General features: G+C 39.9%; 1 protein-coding gene across 2 annotated transcripts in view; it reads left to right on the top strand.

Annotated features, from left to right (window-relative positions):
* The window catches only part of SCN8A (sodium voltage-gated channel alpha subunit 8), a 133,942-nt gene that overhangs the window by 33,953 nt on the left and 78,581 nt on the right, over nt 1-21,408 (top strand). For both annotated transcript variants that reach the window (XM_036758727.1, XM_036758726.1), the window contains exons 2-6: nt 6,418-6,536; nt 8,630-8,719; nt 9,314-9,442; nt 11,468-11,559; nt 19,121-19,342. In XM_036758727.1, the coding sequence (XP_036614622.1) occupies nt 6,418-6,536; nt 8,630-8,719; nt 9,314-9,442; nt 11,468-11,559; nt 19,121-19,342 (652 nt within the window). The remainder of the gene's footprint in view (nt 1-6,417; nt 6,537-8,629; nt 8,720-9,313; nt 9,443-11,467; nt 11,560-19,120; nt 19,343-21,408) is intronic.

Raw genomic sequence — 21,408 nt, 5'->3', positions numbered from 1 at the left:
AGAAGTTTAAAAGTGATTTGTGCAGGGAGGGGTGGAGGTCTGAACTTGTGATTTCAGTGGTATAGGGAACACTTGGTGAGTTCCCTGGGGCACTGTAAAAGTTAAGTGACTTGCTCAGGGTCACACTTGTCTTTCTGACTCCAAGGTGGGCTTGCTTTCCACTCTGCCATGATGCCTTTTAACAGTGATTATAGTAGTTAATCAAACATGCATACTATATCAAGTTAAATTTGTAGTCAGAAGACATGGATTCAAGTTCTTACTAGGTGAGTGACCTAAAAAAGTTACTTAACCTTTATGAGTCTTGGTTTCTTCATCCGTAAAATGGGGATAATACTACTTGAACTATCTTCTTCCTCCACTGAAGTCCCCCTTTAATACCTAATTGTGTTGTGGAGGTGACTCTGGATTCTTAAAAGCTATGCCCATGCAATCTCAGTCTTTGAGTTAGGGCAAACATCAAACCTTTTAACTGATAACTGATCTTTCTAAGTTAAACAAGGTTCATCCCAGAAAGGTTGACTGCCAGATGGAGGAACCAACGAGGGAGAAGTTTGAGAGAAGAAAAAATCTGGGTATAATCTGGCATGAATCCTGAGTTTTGGAAAAGCAGATTTCAAAGGATGCAGAGAAAAGATAAGTAGGATGTGATGGAGTAAAATGCTGCCTAGGAAATTGGTCCAGGAGCAATAGGAAATGTTTGAGATGAAATTCTGCAGATACAAACAATTCTAACAAGGATGAAAAGTAGGATGTAACTGAAGAGACTGATTTGGATGCATAAGAAACTCAATAATCAACTTCAATTTTAAAAATAAATGTACAGAAGCTGGAAGCAAGTTTAGGTAACAAAAGATGAATATGAGAGAAGGGCAGAGTGCTAAAGTTTAGAGTCAGCTGAGGCTGCTGAGTGAAGCTGAAGACAAGGGTGTGGTTTTTTTTTTATGTTTGTTCTCTGGTATTTTTTAGGTATATTGGGAAGAAAAGAAAGCTCAATAAAATGCTAGGAAAAAATTACCTGTGTCTATACCTGCAGTTAGCTACTATAAAGGAGGCACAAAGCAGGAAGAAGAGACATCCAAAAATTAGTAGGAACCTACAGACAACAAAAAGAGCAGTTGGTTGTTTTTATTTTTTAAGTTTAAGTTGGTTGTTTTTATTTTTTTATATTGACAGAAAAGGAAGGATCAGGAATCACCCCTTTGCTTGGGGTGGGTGGGAAGATGAAAACTGACAACAGAGAGAAAGCAGGGCTACTTCAGTTCTTTCATTTCTGTTTTCTCTGCAAAGGAGAGTGGACCTTTACACTGGAAATGACAGCACAAAATGCGATTAACCAAGAGTTTATGTTCAGGATAAGTTAGGATGTAGAGAAAACACCTAGTGACCTCTGATAAATTCATGTCACTTTGACGAAATGAATTTCATCTTCAGTTCCTGAAAGAAATGGCAGATATGATTTCTAGGCCAGTGATATATGAAAGATCTTGGGAAATGGGAGAAGTAGTACCATATTGGAGAAGGGCAAACAATTTATAAAGAAGGGAAGAGAACAGAATCTGCAAGCAAGAGGCCAGTGTGCTTGCCTTCAGTTCCTGGGAGAAATCAAGAACGGATCATTGAAGAGTTAGTTGGTGAACATCTAGAAAGGGAAGGGGTGATTACAAAGTGCTAGCAAGGCTTCATTAAGAACAAGGCATGCCAGACTAACCTCGTTTCCTTTTTTGACAGGATTACTAAACTAGCAGATGGTGGGGGTGGGGTTGCTGTGGATATCATTTACCAAGATTTAAACTTGATAAAATATCTCATCCTCTTCTTGGTGGATAAGATGAAGAGATGTCGTCTAGATGATAACAAAGTTTTGTAGTTGTTAAAGTTATAAATTTTTTAGTTGTATCAGTGTAGCAAGAGATCTACATTGGAGTACCCCAGAGACTTGTGCTTGAAGATGTGCTCTTTAAAATTTTTGTTAATAGTTTAATAAAGGTATAGATGGCACTCTCATTAGATTTGCAGTTGATACAGAGGTAGATGGGATAGCTAATGCATTGGGTGACAGTCAGGATCCAAAAAGATCTTGACAAGCTAGAGCTTTGGATTTGTAAGATGAAATCCCATAAGGATGAATGTGAAGTCTTTTACTTGGATGCAAAACGATCAACTTCATAAGAATAATATAGAAGTGTGGTTAGACTACAGTTTGTTCTAAAGATCTGGACATTTTGTTGAGCAGTAGTCTCAATGAGAGTTAGCCATGTGATGTGATAAATAAAAAAGCTCATGTGATCTCTTGGGCTGTAGGAAAGGAGGATATAGATTCCAGGAGGAGGGACATGCTAGTCCCACTGAAATCTGCCAGGAGAAGTGGGTGGAGTTTTCCAGGAAGCATATTTAGGCTTGATATCAGGAGAAGTTTCCTAACAATTTCAATGGTCCAAAAATGGAATGGACTGCCTTGACGTATTGTAGGCCCCCTTTCCTTAGTAAAGGTCTTCAGACAAAGGCTGGATGATCACTTGTTGGCTATGCCATTGTGGGGATTCCTTTTTTGTATGTGTTGGACTAGATGGCAGTTCAGATTCCTTCCCAATTCCCAAGTTCTGTGGGTCTGTGAATTTTAAGGCTGTGTAGGACTTCTCCCCCACCCCTGACACACCCACAAGAATATGAGTGCTAGAAAAGCCCATAGTCTTATACTCAAACTCTCATTTCTTTTTTTTTTTTTAGAGATTTTTACAAACATTTCATTTTTATATTGCCTAGATTCCTTGCCCTATATCCCTCTCAATTCTCCTCGGAGAGCCAACCCTTATAACAAAGAATTTTTAAAAAGAAAAATAGGAAGGACATTTTAAAAAAATTCCATAAAATCAATCCATACTTTAAAAATATGGCATTATATGCTTTGTTCCACATCTGTGAATGTGTCTTCTCATTTCTTTGGGAACAAGCTTGCTCTTTATAATTTCACAACATTAATTTTTGATTGTTTTGTGGTTGTTCTTTCCATTTACATTGTTGTAGTCATTTTATATATTGTTTTCCAGGCTCTGCTTACTTCACTTAATATCAGTTCATGGGTACAGCTTTCCAAGCTTCTCTGTATTCATCACTTTTGTCATTTCAGCACAATAATATTCCATTTCATTCCTGTGCCATAATTTGTTTACCCATTCCCCAGTCAATGGATATCTATTTTATTTCCAGTTCTTTGCTACCACAAAAAGTGCTGCTATAAATATTTTGGCCTATAAGGAGCCTTTCTTTTTTTTTAATGACCTGCTTAAATGGACACCCTCATTTTACAGGTGATTTCGAGGTCACTTCTTAAAGGTCACAGAACTAGTTAGTGACAGATTGACAAATATTTGCCTCTATATATAAGGAATATGTAATAGTTTCACAAACTTCAGGAATTTTCTGACAAATATAATCTTTGTGTGCCTAGCTTTATGTGTTTTGTGTATTCTTGATGAGTTCTGTATAAATTAAATTTATATAATTTTAATGACTATATTTATCTTAAGATAACCAGCAATTTAATGGAATTCTATGGTAGTTCCTTTTGTAAAATAGAAGGACAGAGATGGGCCTGAATGGAACCCTACTCAACTGTGCCTTTCTTTTGTTTTAATAGGTAAGTCTTGGAGAGTATTATTTGAGAATTATTTTCCCCCTGGCTCTGTGGGTGCTGCAAAGAAGCTCTGGGCCTGGGGTTTGGTTTTCTTGTTTTATCACCTTGAATGAGTTAGGTATTTTCTTTTTCCCCCTCTTGTGTTCCCTCAGTAAAATGAATAAAGGATATTGAGATGTAAACTTAAAACCTAGTATGAAATGTGAGTTAAATAGTAGGTTTATATAATGAAAGACCGAGTGGTCCAGGTAGCAAGAGACCTCTATTCTATTACTGTCTCTAATAATTGTATGACCTTGAGCTAGTCAGTGAGTCAATAAACATTTGTTAAGCTCCTACTATAATAGGCACCTTGTTAAGTGCTTGGGATACAATTATGAAAAAGACAGTTCCTGCCCACAAGGAGCTTACAATATAATGGGGGAAGCCAACACCTAAAAGGAAGCTGAAGAGGAATGTTGGAGGAGGAGTGTGATGAGAAGGCCAAAGAATATAGCCAGGTAGGAAATAAATAGGGTTCCTTACTGTTTTTGAACTCCAATAAAATGGGCTCATCAATAAAATGAGCATGTGGAGCTAAGATGATTCCTAAAGTTCCTTCCTGCCCTGTGAATCTGAGTCTGATAATTCCTGCTTTATCCATGCTGCACAGTAATGCATGAGGATGAATGAGGACTTAATAAAAATATCTGGGAGCTCCTCAGAGAGAGTTGCTATAGAAACATAAGGGGGAGTAGAACTGCTTTAAAGAGGGGATCTCGGGGAAAGTCCTGTTCTGATTGTTGCTTTGAGAAGCTTGACATCCACTTTGGGCATATGTGGATTTGAACACAGCCGTAGTTCTGACATTGGCGTGTGTTTGTACTGTTCTGCTTTCTCTCTGTTTCCTATCAAGGCTTTAAGCTGTGTGTGTGTGTGTGTGTGTGTGTGTGTGTGTGTGTGTGTGTGGAGAGAGAGAGAGAGAGAGAGAGAGCATTCAGTGCAACCATACTACCCATATGATCGTGGACAAATAACCTCTGTGTCTTATTTTCTTCATCTATAAAATGAAGAGGTGAGGTCAGATTAGATTATCTCTAGTTTTTCCTGTAAGCTCTAAATCTTATGATCCTATAATGTTTGCTCTGTAGCATATACTAGGATGGGAAATGCACAATGTGGTATCTCCCAGTATTTGAAAAACATTGCAACAAAAATGTCAAGATTCAGGTCATTGGTACTAGAAGAAAGAATATTGCCAGGAAGCTGGCTGCTTAGTAAGGGTGGTGATTCTCTTTCTGGGTGAGAATGACATAGATCTGTCAGATTTCTATGGGAAGTATGAAAGGAACACACACATCAATAAATAGCCAATATCTCTTTATTGAATGCCTACTAGTATGCTTAGCGTTTGGGCTTGCCACTCTGGAAGGAAGATACAAGAGAACATTGTGTCCCAAAAGCTTTAATAGCTTAAAACAGCACTAAGATTTTTAGGACATCTTGTATAAGAGAGGCCCCCAGTATAAAAGATAGCATGTACTCAAGAAGACGTTTCAACCAGGGTGAGCAGGATCAATTGACAAGCATTTATTAAATGCCTACTGTGTGAAATGGGAGTAATGTTAGCACCTGCTTCCCAGGGCTATTGTGAGGATAAAATGAGATAGTATTTGTAAAACACTTAGTACTGCGACTGTGCTTAATAAGTGCTTCTTTCCTTCCTTCCTTCCTTCTCCAAGGCCCTGGGGATATACCAAGAGAAAAATGAAACAATTCTTGACCTCAGGGAGCTTATATTTTCTCAAGAGAGATAACAATCTAAGAGTAACCAGTTAGTATAAGCAAAGGCACAAAAGCAAGAATTATAACATATGGAAGGCAGCGTGGAGACTGATTTGACTGGTGATAATGGTTCATGGGGCTAGATTAGACTATGGAGGCAAACTAAGACTTTACATAAGCAAAGACTTCCTCATCATGGAGCTGTCAAAAAGTGGAATGGGTTACTGATTGGTAATGGGTTCTCTCCTATTAGAGGCCTTCAAACAAAATTTGGGTGGCCACTTTGGATGATGAAGAGGCTATACACATATAGATGTTGAATTCATGACCTCTGAGGTCTGTTCTAACTCTGGGATTCTGTGAAAACCAGACAGAAAAGTTTTCACTTAATGCACTAATACAGAGGTTCTTAGGCTTTTTTGTGTGTTAGACCCCACTGGCAATCTGTTAGAGCCTAATTCTACTGTATTATGGTTTGTTGCCTTCATTCCTAATGGAAAGAAGTGCTAATTTCAGTTAGAAGTTAGTGAAAATAATGATGTAATTTTTTTTTCCTATCCAAGTTGACATATAGGTTAAAAACCTCTTCACTAGAGGGATCTCTTGACCTCTTAGATAGTGATAATTCTCATCAAATGGTGCATTTCAAATGGAAATCTGGGAACAGAGCACTTTGACTAGCAAACTTCTATGTTGTGTCCAGAGAAGACAATGAACCCATTTTGGTTTGATCCACAAGATTTGTAGTTATCCTAAAAGAAGGAAATTTATCCTGTAAACTGCTGGAACTGTTTGGCACAATATTGAGGGTGGGAGTGGGCATGGGAGGATGGAGGAGAGAGGAGGAAAAGGGAAAAATGATAATCAAATGAGACATTCTTGCCAAAGGAAGCCATTTGAGGGGAGAAAATTGTTTTTGCTGAATCCTTGTCTAGAAAAGTATTAGGGCTTTCATGTTTATGCTTTGTGCTAACAATAATGTTTTAATAATTCTTCTCTCTTTTCTTTCTTCACAGACCTTTGTAGTACTAAACAGAGGGAAAACACTCTTCCGATTTAGTGCCACACCTGCCTTGTACATTTTAAGTCCTTTTAACCTGTTGAGGAGAATAGCTATTAAAATTTTGATACATTCATATCCTTTTCTGCAAATATTAAAATGGCACTGACTACGCTCCCACTTAAGGCCTTCCTTGATTTTCTCATTTCTTAAACACTGAATTTAGAAGATGTAGGTTTCTGGGGAATGGGCTTCCTTTTGGGCATGTGCTATGCTTTGAACATAAGTGTATAATGTTAAGTCATTTGTCTCAGTAACTTTAAAAATGAGGAAAACATTTCTTATTGAACTTAAATTATTAATATAGAAAGATCAAAGACAAACATGAAAACCTAAGCAAAAGGATTAGCAGCTTTACTTAGATACTCCATACTTTTATAGTCATTATCACTCTGACAGTAATCTAACTGGGACTGACAGATTTGTACAGGGTTTCCTGTCAGGTGCTCCAGAAGGTTTTATCCTTGCCTCCAACAAGATACGATGAGAGAGTTAGTAGCTGTTTAACCCATTAAAACCAGAAGTTGCTCAGCTGCTTTCTTTTAATTATTTTTTGGAGGTAAGCAGTAGAAATAATAAAATAATCTTTGTATTGATATTGATTAGTAGGGGGAAGGGGGCAGCGAGATGGCACAGTGGAGAAAGTGCCAGGCCTGAAGTCAAGAAGACCATTTTCATGAGTTCAGATGTGGCCTCAAACACTTAACTAGCTGTCTGACCCTGGGCAAGTCCCTTAACCCTATTTGCCTCAGTTTCCTCGTCTATAAAATGAGCTAGAGAAGGAAATGGCAAAATACTCCATTATCTTTGCCAAGAAAACCCCAAATGGGGTCACAAAGAGTCAGACACAACTAAACAACACAATGCAAAAACAAAAATGGAGAGAGAAGCCCTAGGGAAGTTTATGCTGGGAGAAGGAATTCATCATGTTCTCCCTCACTAGCTGCAGGAACAGCAGAGTATAAGATTTTCTCTCATCTCTGGTCCCAAATAGTATTTTCACAGGATCAGGGAGCTTAGAGCTGGGAAGGTGACCCTAGAGGTCATCCAGACCAACCTCCTCATTTTTTGTTATGCCTTCTGGGAGAAGTAGGTTAAAAGTGGATTTAATCTTTCTAGAAAAAAAAAAAACACCAGTAGCAGAAAAAAAGATAGAGAAAGCCATTAACAGGAAAAAAAAATCTTGCATAAAATGGGAAACATCAGTTTCTGTGCTTGCTAAAATGACAGCTTGAATCCTCTTGGCAACACTCTTGCTACTTTAAACCTGAGTTTAAATCAGAGAGGATTCAGTGATGTGATAACTTTTCCTGCTAGCCATGGGCCAGAAAAGGATAGGAAAAGGCCCCTGATTGGATTAATATGTCCACTGAAGTCACTTAATACTCTTGTGTGGTGCTTTGAAAATCATCTGCATTCCTCAGATTTAAAGGTTTCCTCCTGATGCAGATATTTTTGAGATCCTTCGCTTACAGGCCTCTCTGGCTGTACTAGGGAGCTAGAGGGGTCCTTGGCACTGCTTCCACCTCAGGCACCATTCAACCCATCAAGACCTTAGAGCTGTGCTATTTTACCCACCTTGAGAGTTCTACATGTGAAATATATTGTCAGGAAAAAATGTAAACAATTACCCATGCTCACCCTCCCAAATAGCCACTTGCCCTGGGTAAGCAACTCATTGTAAATGGATAGTGAAGAATACACATTTCCTTAGCCCTTGTATCTCAATACCTTTTGTGGGAAGGGCAGATTGGTGGGCTGGTACATGTTAGTAATGATTTGTCATTCAATGTTGAAAGGCAATTTGAATCCTTGCAATGTAAAGCATTTAGTGGATTTTTTTTCCTTCCTTTTCCTAGGTTCCCACAGTATGGAGGTGGGGTGCCAAGAAAGTGGTTAGTCCACCAAAAGGGAATAGGATGGTTTCAGGCTCTCTCTAAAGAAAGGAATGGCATCCCACCCCCATTTTAAGCTCTGATTAGGTGCTGAATGAATTTGTGGTGTGGTAGTTTTCATTCCCCTGTGACCTTTAGTTATCCTGCCTTGGTCAGGCTTCTGAGGGTTGCTATATGGAAGCCTCTTGAATGATTTGATGTCATGATGTACCGTGGGAGTGTGTGTGCTTTGTTAACATGGCTTTCGTGTATTTTCCCTTGACTGCTTTCTACAGTATTTAGCATGATCATTATGTGCACTATTTTGACCAACTGTGTATTCATGACTTTTAGTAACCCTCCAGACTGGTCGAAGAATGTGGAGTAAGTAACTGATTTCTTTCTTATTTGTCATCTACCTTGATTTCTCTTTCAAGGACAAGAAAGTAGCTGTTACCTCTTCATTATTTCATAGGGAAAGGTGATGATTAGTAACATATTCGAGCAATATTCTAAGCACCTTAGGGGGAAAAAAATTCAACTAAAAGGAAATAAAATCTAGCAAACTACACCCCCGCCCCTCTCTCTCTGAACCTCTGCTCTTACAGCCCCATTACGCTAGGTCTCCTTCTATACTTTCTTCTTCCTATAATTAGATTTCTTTTCTTCCACCCCCCCCCGCCCCCAAGTTCAGAGTAGCCTTGGTGCCTGCTGCCTCTCCTAGGTTCAGAGCCATGGTACTTGGAGCATCCTTGGAGGGCAGCATGGAAGTGCTTCCTTGTATATCTTCAGCTCTTGCTTTGAACATTTCATTATACATTTCATTATCAGAGGTCTCCTTTTCACCTGTTACTCTTTCATCTTTTGGGGGTGGGAGGAATTAAGTCATATGAATGTTAATTGAAATGGCCAACTATGGCTTTTTCTGCCTGTTAAAGAAAACAAATGTTATCTTCAATCCATTCATTTCTGCGACAGGTACACGTTCACGGGGATTTATACATTTGAATCACTTGTGAAAATTATCGCCAGAGGTTTCTGCATAGACGGCTTTACATTTTTACGAGATCCATGGAACTGGTTAGATTTCAGTGTCATTATGATGGCGTAAGTTTCTTGTTTACTTTGTTGTTCCAGGTATGATTGTATGTGATTGTGCAGGGTGTGTGTGTGTGTGTGTGTGTGTGTGTGTGTGTGTGTGTGTGTAGATATACTGTAACTCTGCCCTAATGAAGATGGAACGTGGTGGATACTCCCCATTCCTAGACAGATCAAACAAAGAAGACTCTACTCTGCCTCCCCACTCATTTTCTTTTCCTTCCTGCCTGACCACTAGGGGGCCTTGGTGAGGACCCAGATGGGATTGGAAGTGGGGGAGGAGGGTAGAGGGACGGGGAAAGGGGGAGTGGGGGGTGAATTTCCTGAGTCTGTTTTGTTGTGTATGTTTCCAGGAAGCCTGGGAGGAGATGCTGGGGATTTTAAAAGAGGCAAGATCCTAACCCACAAATCTCATACCAGTCACTTCCTGAAGGAGGAAGAGATGTTTTGTTGCTGTTGAATGAAGGGGACTAATTATTTTAGCCATGTTTTAGGGTCTTGGAAGATTTCTCGCTCAAGACCAGTGGTGCTCCTTATTCCTGTGTGTCTGGTGCACTTAGGAATTGTGTTACTTTATCGCTGAAAATGCATTTTCTTGAAAAACTGAGCTGACAATGGAGAGTATTTAATGGATTTTGTTTTTTCTTTCCAGCCTTTAATTTTCCTGGGATGTGTGTTGGGAGGGAGGTGGGGAAGAACGGCGGTATACAAGGGGCGTTGTATCTGTTACTCGTGTGGATATATATGCCCCTGCTGTAATGTGAGAAAAGGAGTGATGAATGAGACCCATTGAACCGAGAGGCCTGGAAGGTTGAGTTTCCATTGTATTGAGGTTACTAATGTATTTCCACTGTTGAAAATGTACACTGGCTTGTATTTTTAGCTCATGTCCTTGTCCTCATTTTCAATAATACAAGACACGTTGTCATTTCCAAACAGATGGCCAATGTGTGTCCAGGAAGCCAATGGTTAGGATGCTGGGTCTGGAGTCAGGAAGACCTGAGTTCACTCACTAGCTGTGTGACCTTAGGCAAGTCACTTAACTGCTGTCTGCCTCAGTTTCCCTATCTGTAAAATGGGAATACTCATCTCTCCTGCCTCCCAAAGTTGTTGTGAGGATCGAATGAGATAATAGTGTAAAACACTTTGCTAACCTTACAGCTATAGCTAAAATGAAAACGTTTAAATGAAGCACAGCTGGGTGATTAAATGAGCTTGTACCCTTATACCATAATTGGTGTTTTCCTGTGTACTGCTTACATATGTCATAGATCAGACCTTTGTCTGTGGGCATGGCCCCAGTCCCTGGATAAAGGGTTTGCAAACATGTAGGCATGCTTACTGTTGTCCACTGTGGACCTCATATTTTAGGCCGGTGTCAGCAGGAAACCACACAATTGAATTTTGCTCCCCCGCCCCCGCCTTTGCTATACAGTTGTTTGCAAGAGATCCAGCCCCTTCTTCTTTCTGTCTCCCTTTTAAATTCATTTTAGAAAGAAAAGAGTAGAAAACAAAGTAATTCTGATCAAGAAAATCATAGGGCTCATACCAGGAGAAAGCCTTACTAACCTAGCTGCCTCTACTCCCCCAAAGTTCCAATGTTTTTTTTAATTTCTGGGCTTTCCTTTCCTGGATGTCCCTTCCCTAATATGGTTCAACTTGTGCTTACATTTTTAACCTTTCCTTTCCAAGAGTGCAAAAGATAAAATCCCAGTGTCAGTCCCTCCTTCCCCCTGTTGCCAATACCTTGCCCAGTGGTACCATTATAAGTCACCTCTGGTTTGATTCTGCAGGTATATAACAGAGTTTGTAAACCTAGGCAATGTTTAAGCTCTGTGCCCTTTCAGGGTACTGAGGGCTTTGAAAACTATTTCAGTAATCCCAGGTAAGGTGGCCTGGGGCTGGTGTTAGGTGTTGGGGTAGGGCCCTGCCGTGATGTACTGTACTTTTTGTTTTGTTGTGCTCATTGTTTTGGTTTTTATTTTGGTGTGTGTATTTGTCATTTGTTTTTGTGTGTGACCTCCCTTACTGCAGATATGTGACAGAGTTTGTGGACCTGGGCAATGTCTCAGCGCTGAGAACGTTCAGGGTTCTCCGAGCTTTGAAAACTATCTCTGTAATTCCAGGTGAGAACATTTAAACCCAACAGCACTTTTCTTTGGTCCCATTTCTTTCTTCCTCTACATTTTCTTATCTGTCGCACATTGAAATGGCACATGCACATTTGATTGTGCGCTTGGCAATATGCATGACTGCCAGGAGAAGATCTCTGACGTGGTTCTCTCTGCACATCTTAGGTGTCAGTCTCTCACTTTACTTGCCAGCCATGTACCCACTGCACCATCCAAACTGATTGGGGTGGGGGATTGGGGTGTTACCAGGGTACCGTGGTAGATATTTCCACTGCTGTATGTGATTTTTTTAAAAGCATGCAATTGAGAAACACTTGGATCTTAGAATATTTGCAAAATTGCCTTAAAACTAACTCTTCTCTGGGGTAAGATATTTGCTTCTTATCTCTGTGGAATCAGAGTATTTTAACATTAACCATCATTGCATTGCTTGCAACTGATAGGCTTTCTAGGGCTTTGCTTATTGACTATTGCTTTGACTGTTTCCTTTGCTCATTAACCATTATTCGCATGATCATATGTATTATTATTATATTTATAAAATTGTTGAATCAAAGAGACTAAGGCAGATTATCTAGTCCAGTCCTGTTGACAAATTTAAGAACCTTGAAGTTGGTAAAAATGTTTACCCATTCTACCTTAATTTTAATAAGGCCTGACCTCTTCATTCATTCTATCATTCCTCATTTCACTGAAATAAGAGAACATAGTCACAACCGTATATGTTTAGGGTTCACTTACAAACCAAAAATCCCCATGAAAAAGGGTAATAGGAACTATAAAAACCCAAGGTAAGTTTTGGGATATGCACTTCAGTGCAAGTGGAATGAGAGATGGAAGAGAGGATGAGTTTGAAGAATAGAGAGAATGAGCAAAGACTGGTGAGGAGAAGATGGAAACTGCTGGTGGGGGAATGGAAGAGAGCTGCTTGAAAATCCCATCAGTGATTTTACCTGATTTCTTTTATATTTACTGCCACAAGACAGTGTTGTACCTTAAAGATTAGAGGATGGGGTGGGAGGACTTATCTTCTTTTCTATTCTTCTGATTCAATGAAGGGGATTTTATAATTTTATAATTTCTGGGGGGTGGGAGGAGGTATCTAAACTACTAGTATAAAATGGATATGTCAAATTGGCTTAGTTCCTGTTGCATTCAGCCATTTTTTAGGAGGTCTCCTATGTTAGCTGTGGTATCTGTAGCTGTTGGAAAAGCAGATTAGTAAGCATAGAATAATCAGATGCCCTGCTTGGGTTGGTTTTTACCCTGGTAAAACTCCTGCTTGGGAAACCTGCTTGTCATTCTCCTCCCAGCACTTTCATAGAAGATCACACTGTCCTGGAAAGGGGGCTACAGAGCTGGGACTCTGTGAGAAGAATGGTAGTGGTTGGACCTTGGGGAAGTCAGTTAAGCCTTTGGGCACCTGGTTGTTTCTATTTAAAATTGGTAGCATGGAAAGGACCAACAAGTGAGGGTGATTGGTGGACTCAGAATGAAGCCTTTGACTATCAATGAAGGATCTTTTATTAAATCATAATAAGTTTGTCTGTTTTGGCAAGAAGCTTGAACAGTTGAGATTTAATCATCACTTTAAATTTATTTCAGATGAGTCCTGTGCTCCATTCTAGACCCATCTCCCTATAGCCAGGTGCTTACATCTTAACTTTTGAGTTATTCTTTATCTTAATGGTGCAGTGGATAGAGCATTTGGGCCTGGAATCAGGAAGACCTGAATTCAAATCCAGCCTAGGACACTTATTAACTGTGTAACCCTGGGCAAGTCACTTAATCTCTATTTGCTTCAGTTTCCTCAAATGAAACATGGAAGTAATAACAACTCTAAGGCCATGGTCATGATTTCTGTGTTTTCATTTTAAACTAGTTGAAAGCCAAAATTACTCCTTACTTCAGAGATTATTTCAGGTTCGAAAGAAAACATGTGATGAGTTTTCATTACATTTTCATTTTTTTTTGGCCCATTATGAGAGATATGTAGTCAGTGAGAGAGAGGAAATTAAATTAATAGAAACCATTGTCTTAAAGGTTCATCCACAGTTGAGTATGATTCTAAGAATGTGAGTTTTGGAATTTTCTGAAATCCCAAAAAAGGATTATGCCCAAAGAATTTCTAGTTCCCTTTTTTCTAGCACAGTTTTAGTTAGATAGTAGTACAGTTAATCAAAGTATAAGGACATTTCCTTTCCCAAAGTAATTGGTATTGATGCAACATGCTTTTTTGGTACTATACTGCTTTATTAATAAAAATAAATAGTTCATAGATCACTTGTAAGAGTCACAAGTTAGAAATGGAAGAGGGATCTCAAAAGATCATCTGGTTCCATTATCTTCTGTTATCTTTATAAAAAACTGTAGGGATGAAGACTTTTCAGCTTCCTTTGGCGACCCATTCCAGTATCTTTTATCATCCTGAAAGTCAAGATGAGTCATTCTCTTTGGCTTTGTTCACAGGATAGCCAGATAACTTTAGGAGTCCAGAACTGAATTAATGAATGACCCAGTACAAATGTGCCTTCACTCTGCCTACTGGACTGAAGTCTTTCATGTCCTTCAGGATCATTTTGTAAAGGAGTTTTCACATTTTAGCATCTACACTCTTAATAACTGCTACCTCCCCATCTGTACTTGTGGCAAGGATACCATATGTCATGTCTTAGGGCTCAAAGATACCTTTAGAGGTCAGCTGGTTTAGCCCCTGTCTTCAAACAGAACCTCCCTAACTAAAGAGACTCTCTCCTATGTTTAAGGACCTCCACCTACTATGTCCCTTGCCTTCCTTGTAACCTTTCTAAATCCCTCATGCTGATGGTTTCAGCAAATCCCTGTTCTTTCTTTGGTAAAGATATCGTAGATTCAAATAGTGCCGTTAACTAAGCCTCACTTTAGCTTTTTCTTCTTTATATATTTCCTTTTTTAAAATTGTGGGCTCCTTGAAGTCAAGGACTGTTTTTGCCTTTCTTTCTGAATTCATAGTGCCTGGCACATAGTAACCACTTAATAAATGGTTATTGAATGATTCCAGTGACCTTTGACCTAGAGTCAGAAGGACTTAGTGAGTCTTATGACTTTTTAGTTACACTCCTGTATTTTCGGTTTCCATCATATCTTTCTTAAATATGCCTCTCTAATCTGGACCCATGAATCTGAAAGAGCTCCCTAGGAAGCATTTGTTATTTTTTCTATTGGTGTTTTCTAAATCAAGTTTAACAGCTTTTTTTCTCTTGGGGAGTGATTTTTATTTTATTTTATTTTGCTATGAGAGACTCAAGGAAAGGGCTGTTGGCCTCTCTCCTGCTGGCAGATTCAGGAGCTCCTGTGGGGATAGGGAAGTGTGTGGGAAGTCTCTAATCACGGCCAAGAACAAGAGGAGTGCCATTTACATGGCTGCCCCGGAGTGACCTTGGAGGCCGTCATAGAACTGGGATGTTAGAGCACATTTAGTCATATGATCGAGGGATTCCAAGATTCTCTCAGAGAGTAAATGTTAGTTAAATGTGCCTTTATGTACAATATACTGTGATAAACACTGAGGGAGACACAAGAATAACTGAGATACAGTCTGCCCTCCTAGAGCTTTCATGGGATGAGTAGGGTTAGGGCTAGGGTTGCATAGCTTAAGAAAGGTTTTCAAACTTTCCTCACCCTGAAAATCCTGATACTAGGATTTGGAACCAGGCAGAAGAGTTAGAAATAATTCCTTGTAGTTATATAGTGCTTAAAATTGTTTTAATGCATTTTTGCATGTTATCTCATTTGAGCCCAGAAACAACCCTCTGAAGTGTATATTTTTGTCTCCATTTTGCAGTTGAAGTAACTAAGTCTCAACAAGGTTAAGTTAATTGCCCAAAGTCACATAGCTAATTAGTAACAGAACGGACATTAGACTCTGCTCTTATTTGTCCAATACTGCCCAGCCCATAGGAAAGAAGTCAGACTGTAGGAGTCATGATGGAATGGTTTGTTTCTTAGATCTGTAGGCAAGTCCCTGATAATGCTTTTTGATTTCCTCATTCCTGTGATGGAGTGACAGCTTCTTTCTTTACCAAGCTGTGCTCCAGAGGAAAGAATTTGGGATTGGACTTTTCTAGGGAGTCATTTGCCAGTTTGTACGTTATTTATGGGAGAAGAGCAGAGCTCTCCCATAAATAACAAAATGTTCTTTGTGCCCCTATAATACTAGAATATAGGACTAATATGCCCTTTGCAATCATGTCTGTGTGAAGCAGTGCTCTTCAGGGCATCCAATCATTTGAGGTCTTTCTCCTCTTCTCAGATCTATCATTGGGCCCGAATATAAGGAAGTTGAAAAGCAGTATTTTTCAGTCAGTCCACAAGCATTCATTAAATACTTATTAAGTTCTAAGTACTGAAGATACAAAGAAAGAAAGAAGTACATTCCCGGCCCCCAAGGAGCATACATTCTAATAAGGGAGACAACTTGCAGACAGCTGTGTACTTATAAGATTTTACAGCATAAATGGTAGCTTTGTCAGAGGAAAGGTACTAGGAGTGGGGGTAGGGATGAAGAGGAAGACTGGGAAAGGCCTCTTGTACAAAGGTACGACTTGAGCTAAGTCTTGAAGGAGGCCAGAGAAGCGAAGAGGCAGATGAAGAGGGAGAACATTCCCAACAAGGAGGACAGGCAGTACAAAGACATGGAGACAGGAACAAGAAGTCAGTGTCATGGAATCACATTATATGTGAAGGGAAGTAAGCATAAGAAGACTGGAAAGGTGGGAAGGGCTGAAGTTGTGAAGGGCTTTCTTTATAAGACAAATGGAGGCCTTAGTCTTTTCTCCAGGAGGTACTAGGGAGCCACTGGAGTTTACTGGGGGAATAGGCAGCTGAGAGAGCAAGCCTGTACGTCAGTAGCTGAGTACAGGACGGGGTAGACTCGGGAGAGACTTTAGTCAGAAAAATCAACCAGAAAGTGGTTGCAGTATTACAGAAGAGCCAGCATGAGTGGAGAGAAGGAGGGGACATATGCAAAGGGTGGTGAGAGCACTGAATTGACGAGACTTGGCCACAGATTGGTCGTGTGAGGTGAATACAAATGAGGAATGAAGGGCAACAGTGAGGTCGTAAGCCTGAGAGGACGGTGCTGCCCTTGACAGCATTTGTTTGGGACGAGGGAGGGTTGGGGTGAAATAGAACAAGTTCAGCTTTGGTCTGAATGGTGCAGGCTTTCATGCTGAGTCTGCATATCCAGTCCTAGATGTCCTAGAGATGGTTGATAATGCAATACTGGAGTCTAGAAGAGAGGTTAGGGCTCGATAAGCAGGTAGAATCATTCATAGAGATGATAATTCTCCCCCCACAAGGGGGAGAATAGGAAAGGCCCTACCTAGTCTTATAGGACCATAGGTGGAAGGGACCTCAGAGAGCATCTAGTCCAACCACTTCATTTTATAGATGAGAAAACTAAAGACTTGGGAAAATTAAAATGAAATGCCTAACATCCCTCTTGTAGTAAATGTCAGGGATCAGATTTGAACACAGGGTCCTCTGACTCAAGAGCAAATATTCTCTACTACAAGGATTAAAGGTGGCTGTAGCTGTGACACCTCTCACATACAGCCCCAACTCAGTTTTTAGGGTATTTTTTGTGGGGAGGCATTTCATTTCTGCCTCCCTCTTTATCTTTGGATTTGCCATGACATAAGCATTGAGCATAGAGCAGAGATGAAGAAGGAAATGACAAACCACTCCAGTGTCTTTGCCAAGAAAACCCCCAAATGGGGTCATGAAGAATCAGACACAACTGAACAATAACAACATAGAGGAGAGAACGTTGTTCATGATTGCCATTGTACCTACGCATTAGCCTCTCTTAAACTTCAGCTAGCCAACTGCAAAGAAAGACATAGGAATAGTCAGTCAGATGACCAAAAAGCATCTATTAAGTGCTTACAGTGTACCAGTTACTATGCTAAGCTCTGACGATGAAAAAGAAGGCAAAAAGCACAAACGTTGTCCTTCCCGTCAAGGTTGGGGGAGGGCACATAGAAAAACCACATACAGAAAGTTGCCATGCAAGATAGATACAGTAGAGGGAAGGTAACCTTAGAGAGGAAAACTCAAGGACTTGGAGAGAAGAGAATGGTCTCCTATGGAAGATAGTGTTTAAACTGAGTCCTAAAAAAAAGCCAGGAAAATGAGGAGGGAGAGCATTCCAGGTATGAGGGACAGCCAGTACAAAGGCCTGGAGGCAGGAGATGGGAGTGTCCTGTGCAAGGAACAGCTAGCAAACTAGTACTGGTTGACCATAGGTAGAATTTATGAAGGGGACCATGTATCACTCCATTCCACCCACAATGGTAGCAGTATCTTGAACCTAAAAGGTTTAAGTAAAACAGCTTATATTGCTTCGTATGTATCATCTTTATTTCCACCATATTCTTATAAACAGAGAAGCTCTGACTTACTGTACCAAGAAGTTATATGACTTAATTAGCTTCACACTGGCCAACCAGAGATTAGGAACTGAGGCCTCTTAACTCCCAGTCTAATCATCTTATGATAGATGTAAATTAGGGGCGGTATGTCTAGGCTCATTCCCCACTCCCCCTGTCCTGATCCCTTTCAGCCTACCTTGTATTTTAATGTTGCCTTTCTAAGTGCCCCAAAGATTAAAGTATGGCTACAGACCTGTTCTCCTTGGTCTCTATTTGGGCAGTCCAGCTGTGATTTCCAGCTCAAACCATAGTTTGGTCCTAACTTTGCAATTTAAATGATTATTGGCATTTTTTATTTTTAGGTGACAGAAAAGGTCAGCTAGGGAAGTCCAGCATGCTTTCGAAAGAGAAAGGAAATGGCAGAAAGAGGAGTTGCCTTTAAGAGCAAACGTACCACAAGGATTGGATTGTTATTGGGTTGTCTAGGTAGGGTAGTGGATAGGGTGCCTTGGGGCTTGGGTCCTAATGTGGCCTGGATTTCCTCCACTGTGACACGGAGATTGTAAGAATCCTCATTTCTCAGCATTGTTGTGAAGACTGAATGAGGTAACGGTTGTGAAGCACTTTGAAGACTTCCAAGCACTACCTAAATGCTTATTATTGTTGTTGTTATGACTATCATTATCATTATTATTGAACCAATCCTGCAGCTATCTTGGTAGTTTGGGAACCCTTGGGAAAAGCAGTTAAACTGGGAAACTCTTGAAAAGTTGTCATTTATTATTAGCTCCTTATCTTCCCTCTAGCTCCTATTCTCTCCTGGGTTTCCCTATAAAGTAAAGAGAAAGCAGTATTTCTAATTAAAAAGGGGCCCCAGGTTAGCAGTGGTGGCATTTTTTTTTCTCTCTAAATATTGTTGAGCTTAAAATAAAACATCCTCTCCTGCTCACGTTCCCGGGTATGATAGTGATGCCACATTTTGAAGCCTAAAGACTCTCGTCTCTCCGTTACTGCTATACAGAATGAGTTCCTCTTGGTTAAAGGGTAGGCATGGGCCCAATACTGAAGAAGACTGAAAGGGAGGCTGGGAGGTCGGGAGGGCCAGAGAGTTAGTCTAACTTTGATGCTTCCTCTTTCCTCAGGTCTGAAGACCATTGTAGGAGCCCTTATTCAGTCAGTCAAGAAGCTGTCTGATGTGATGATCTTAACAGTATTCTGCCTGAGTGTCTTTGCCTTGATTGGACTACAGTTGTTCATGGGCAACCTGCGGAACAAGTGTGTTGTGTGGCCCATCAATTTCAATGAGAGCTTCCTTGAAAATGGCACCAAAGGCTTTGACTGGGAAGAGTATATCAACAACAAGAGTAGGTATTCCACTCTTTGCAGGAAGGAGACAGTTTTTCCTGGCTTGCATGGTCAAAAAATCTGTACGGGGCTGGGAACATGAATGTTCCAAGAAGGAAGCGTCAGACCACAGCAACGTAAATTATTTAAAAAACAAAACACTGGAAGGAACTAAGTAATTAATTTGTAATTAATATGTGATTCCTCACAGCAAAGAAGCAGGAGACAACTGAGATGGAATCGTGTGTGTGTGTGTATGTGTGTGTGTGTGTGTGTGTGTGTGTGTATTCAGATGTCTTTGCTATCAGGTGTTTCTACTTTTTTTCTTTGTGAAAAGAGATGATTCAGTCTGAAGGGGTTGGATTTTTATATAAAGACCAAAGGCACCAGTAAAATGTTTTATTTGTTTTTTGTTTTGTTCTTAAGAAGGAAGCACCAGAGAATAGCCTTGATAAGTTATGGGAATATCTATTCAGTAGTCTAGTCACAGCTATCAGAGATGACCTGGAAAGGTCATCCAAGGCATCTCCTTAAGAGCCAAACAGCACTCAAACTTTATCAGAATAGTCATTGTCTTGGTTTTTCCTCCTTTAAAATATTCAAAGAAAGAGGCCTTACATTTCCCCTTGAAGAATAAGAGTTGCCCTGAGACTTTTTTTCTTTAAGCTCTAAGTTTGATTAGTGGAATCCTCTCTCATCTGCCTTGCTCCACTGTCATCTATTACCTATGGTAGTTCATCTGCTTTCCACCTACCTCCCTGAAGTGCTATGAAGGTTTCTATAAAGTGTTTTTTTGAACTTTAAAATATCATGTTTTTTGTTGCAAATTTTATTAGTGGGGGCTCTTCACTGGCCAGAGAACAAGGAAGTTACCCTACTATGCAACATCTGAGGAAGAAATGTGCCTAAGGAACAATCGTGCTTTGAGAGTGTTTTCCCAGAGAGGGGAGCTTCATGGCCTCTCCATTAAAGGGTGGTCACTTAAGACAGACTCGTTTAGAAAGAACCCATGTTGAGTTAAAAAAATTAATCTCACTTCCAGCTAGACTTTAGACTGAAAGCGCTATTTGATCATGTTAATAGGAGGGCAGTGCTATTGTATATTGTTTCATGGGCTATATTCAAGAGGACTAGGAAAGCAGATTCATAAATAAAGGAAAAAGTTAGTGATAGAGGCATTTGGGTAGAACAGGGGATAGAATAATAGGCCTGGATTCAGGAAGACCTGAGTTCAAATCCACCCTTGCTCACCTGCTGTTGTGTGACTTTGAGCAAGTCACTTAAATTCTGTTTGCCCCAGTTCCCTCATCTGTAAAGTGGAGATAATAGCATCTACCTCCCAGGGCTGTTGTAGATCAAATGAAATAATAATTATAATTCTCTTAGTACAATGTTTAGCACATAGTAGGTGCTTAATAAATGCTTGTTTCCTTCCTTTCTTGTCCCTATCTTAGCCTCTCCTTTTAGAAGTTTAGTTAGAGAGGCATATCTATAAGAAAGTGATAGGAAGGATACTTGGAGGGAACATTAGGGAAAGAGTGACTCCTCTTCCAGAACAAGATACTTCTGTGGTTAGTAGTCTTAGGAGATGCCTGGTACTAGCCCAAGGAAGAAAAAGGGATGGAGGCACAGAAAACAGTTGGATTCAGAAAATGTATTTGTGGTCCACTGTGACTATGGCCTAGATTTGAGATGTTGATGGGAGTAGGGTGGTGATGATAAGGATACACACACATGTATGTATGTGTGTATGCATATATATGTGTATATATATGTATATATTTCAGCATTCCCAAACTAGGTTCTGTAGAACCCTACTATATTGCATAATATGAATGAGTTCCATTATAAAATTTCAATCCTAGTGATATTCCTCATTCTAAAAGGATATTGTGTTAAATTATAGATCAAAATATATCTACAGAAATACTTATCTGTGTCAGTTTTCCCTATGTGAAAATAGTCCTAAGTTCTTTTATGTTGTTAAAAAAATTTGTCCTCAACCTCTCTTTATCCTGGTAGTACATATATTTCTAAGTCCCACAGACTGTCATTTATGTAGTACGTCAGTATATTTCAGAATCAG

The sequence above is a fragment of the Trichosurus vulpecula genome, chromosome 5 (assembly GCF_011100635.1).
Source record: "Trichosurus vulpecula isolate mTriVul1 chromosome 5, mTriVul1.pri, whole genome shotgun sequence".
Classification (NCBI taxonomy): domain Eukaryota; kingdom Metazoa; phylum Chordata; class Mammalia; order Diprotodontia; family Phalangeridae; genus Trichosurus; species Trichosurus vulpecula.
The sequence above is the reverse complement of the archived record's forward strand: the minus strand, read 5'-3'. Positions and strand labels throughout refer to the sequence as shown.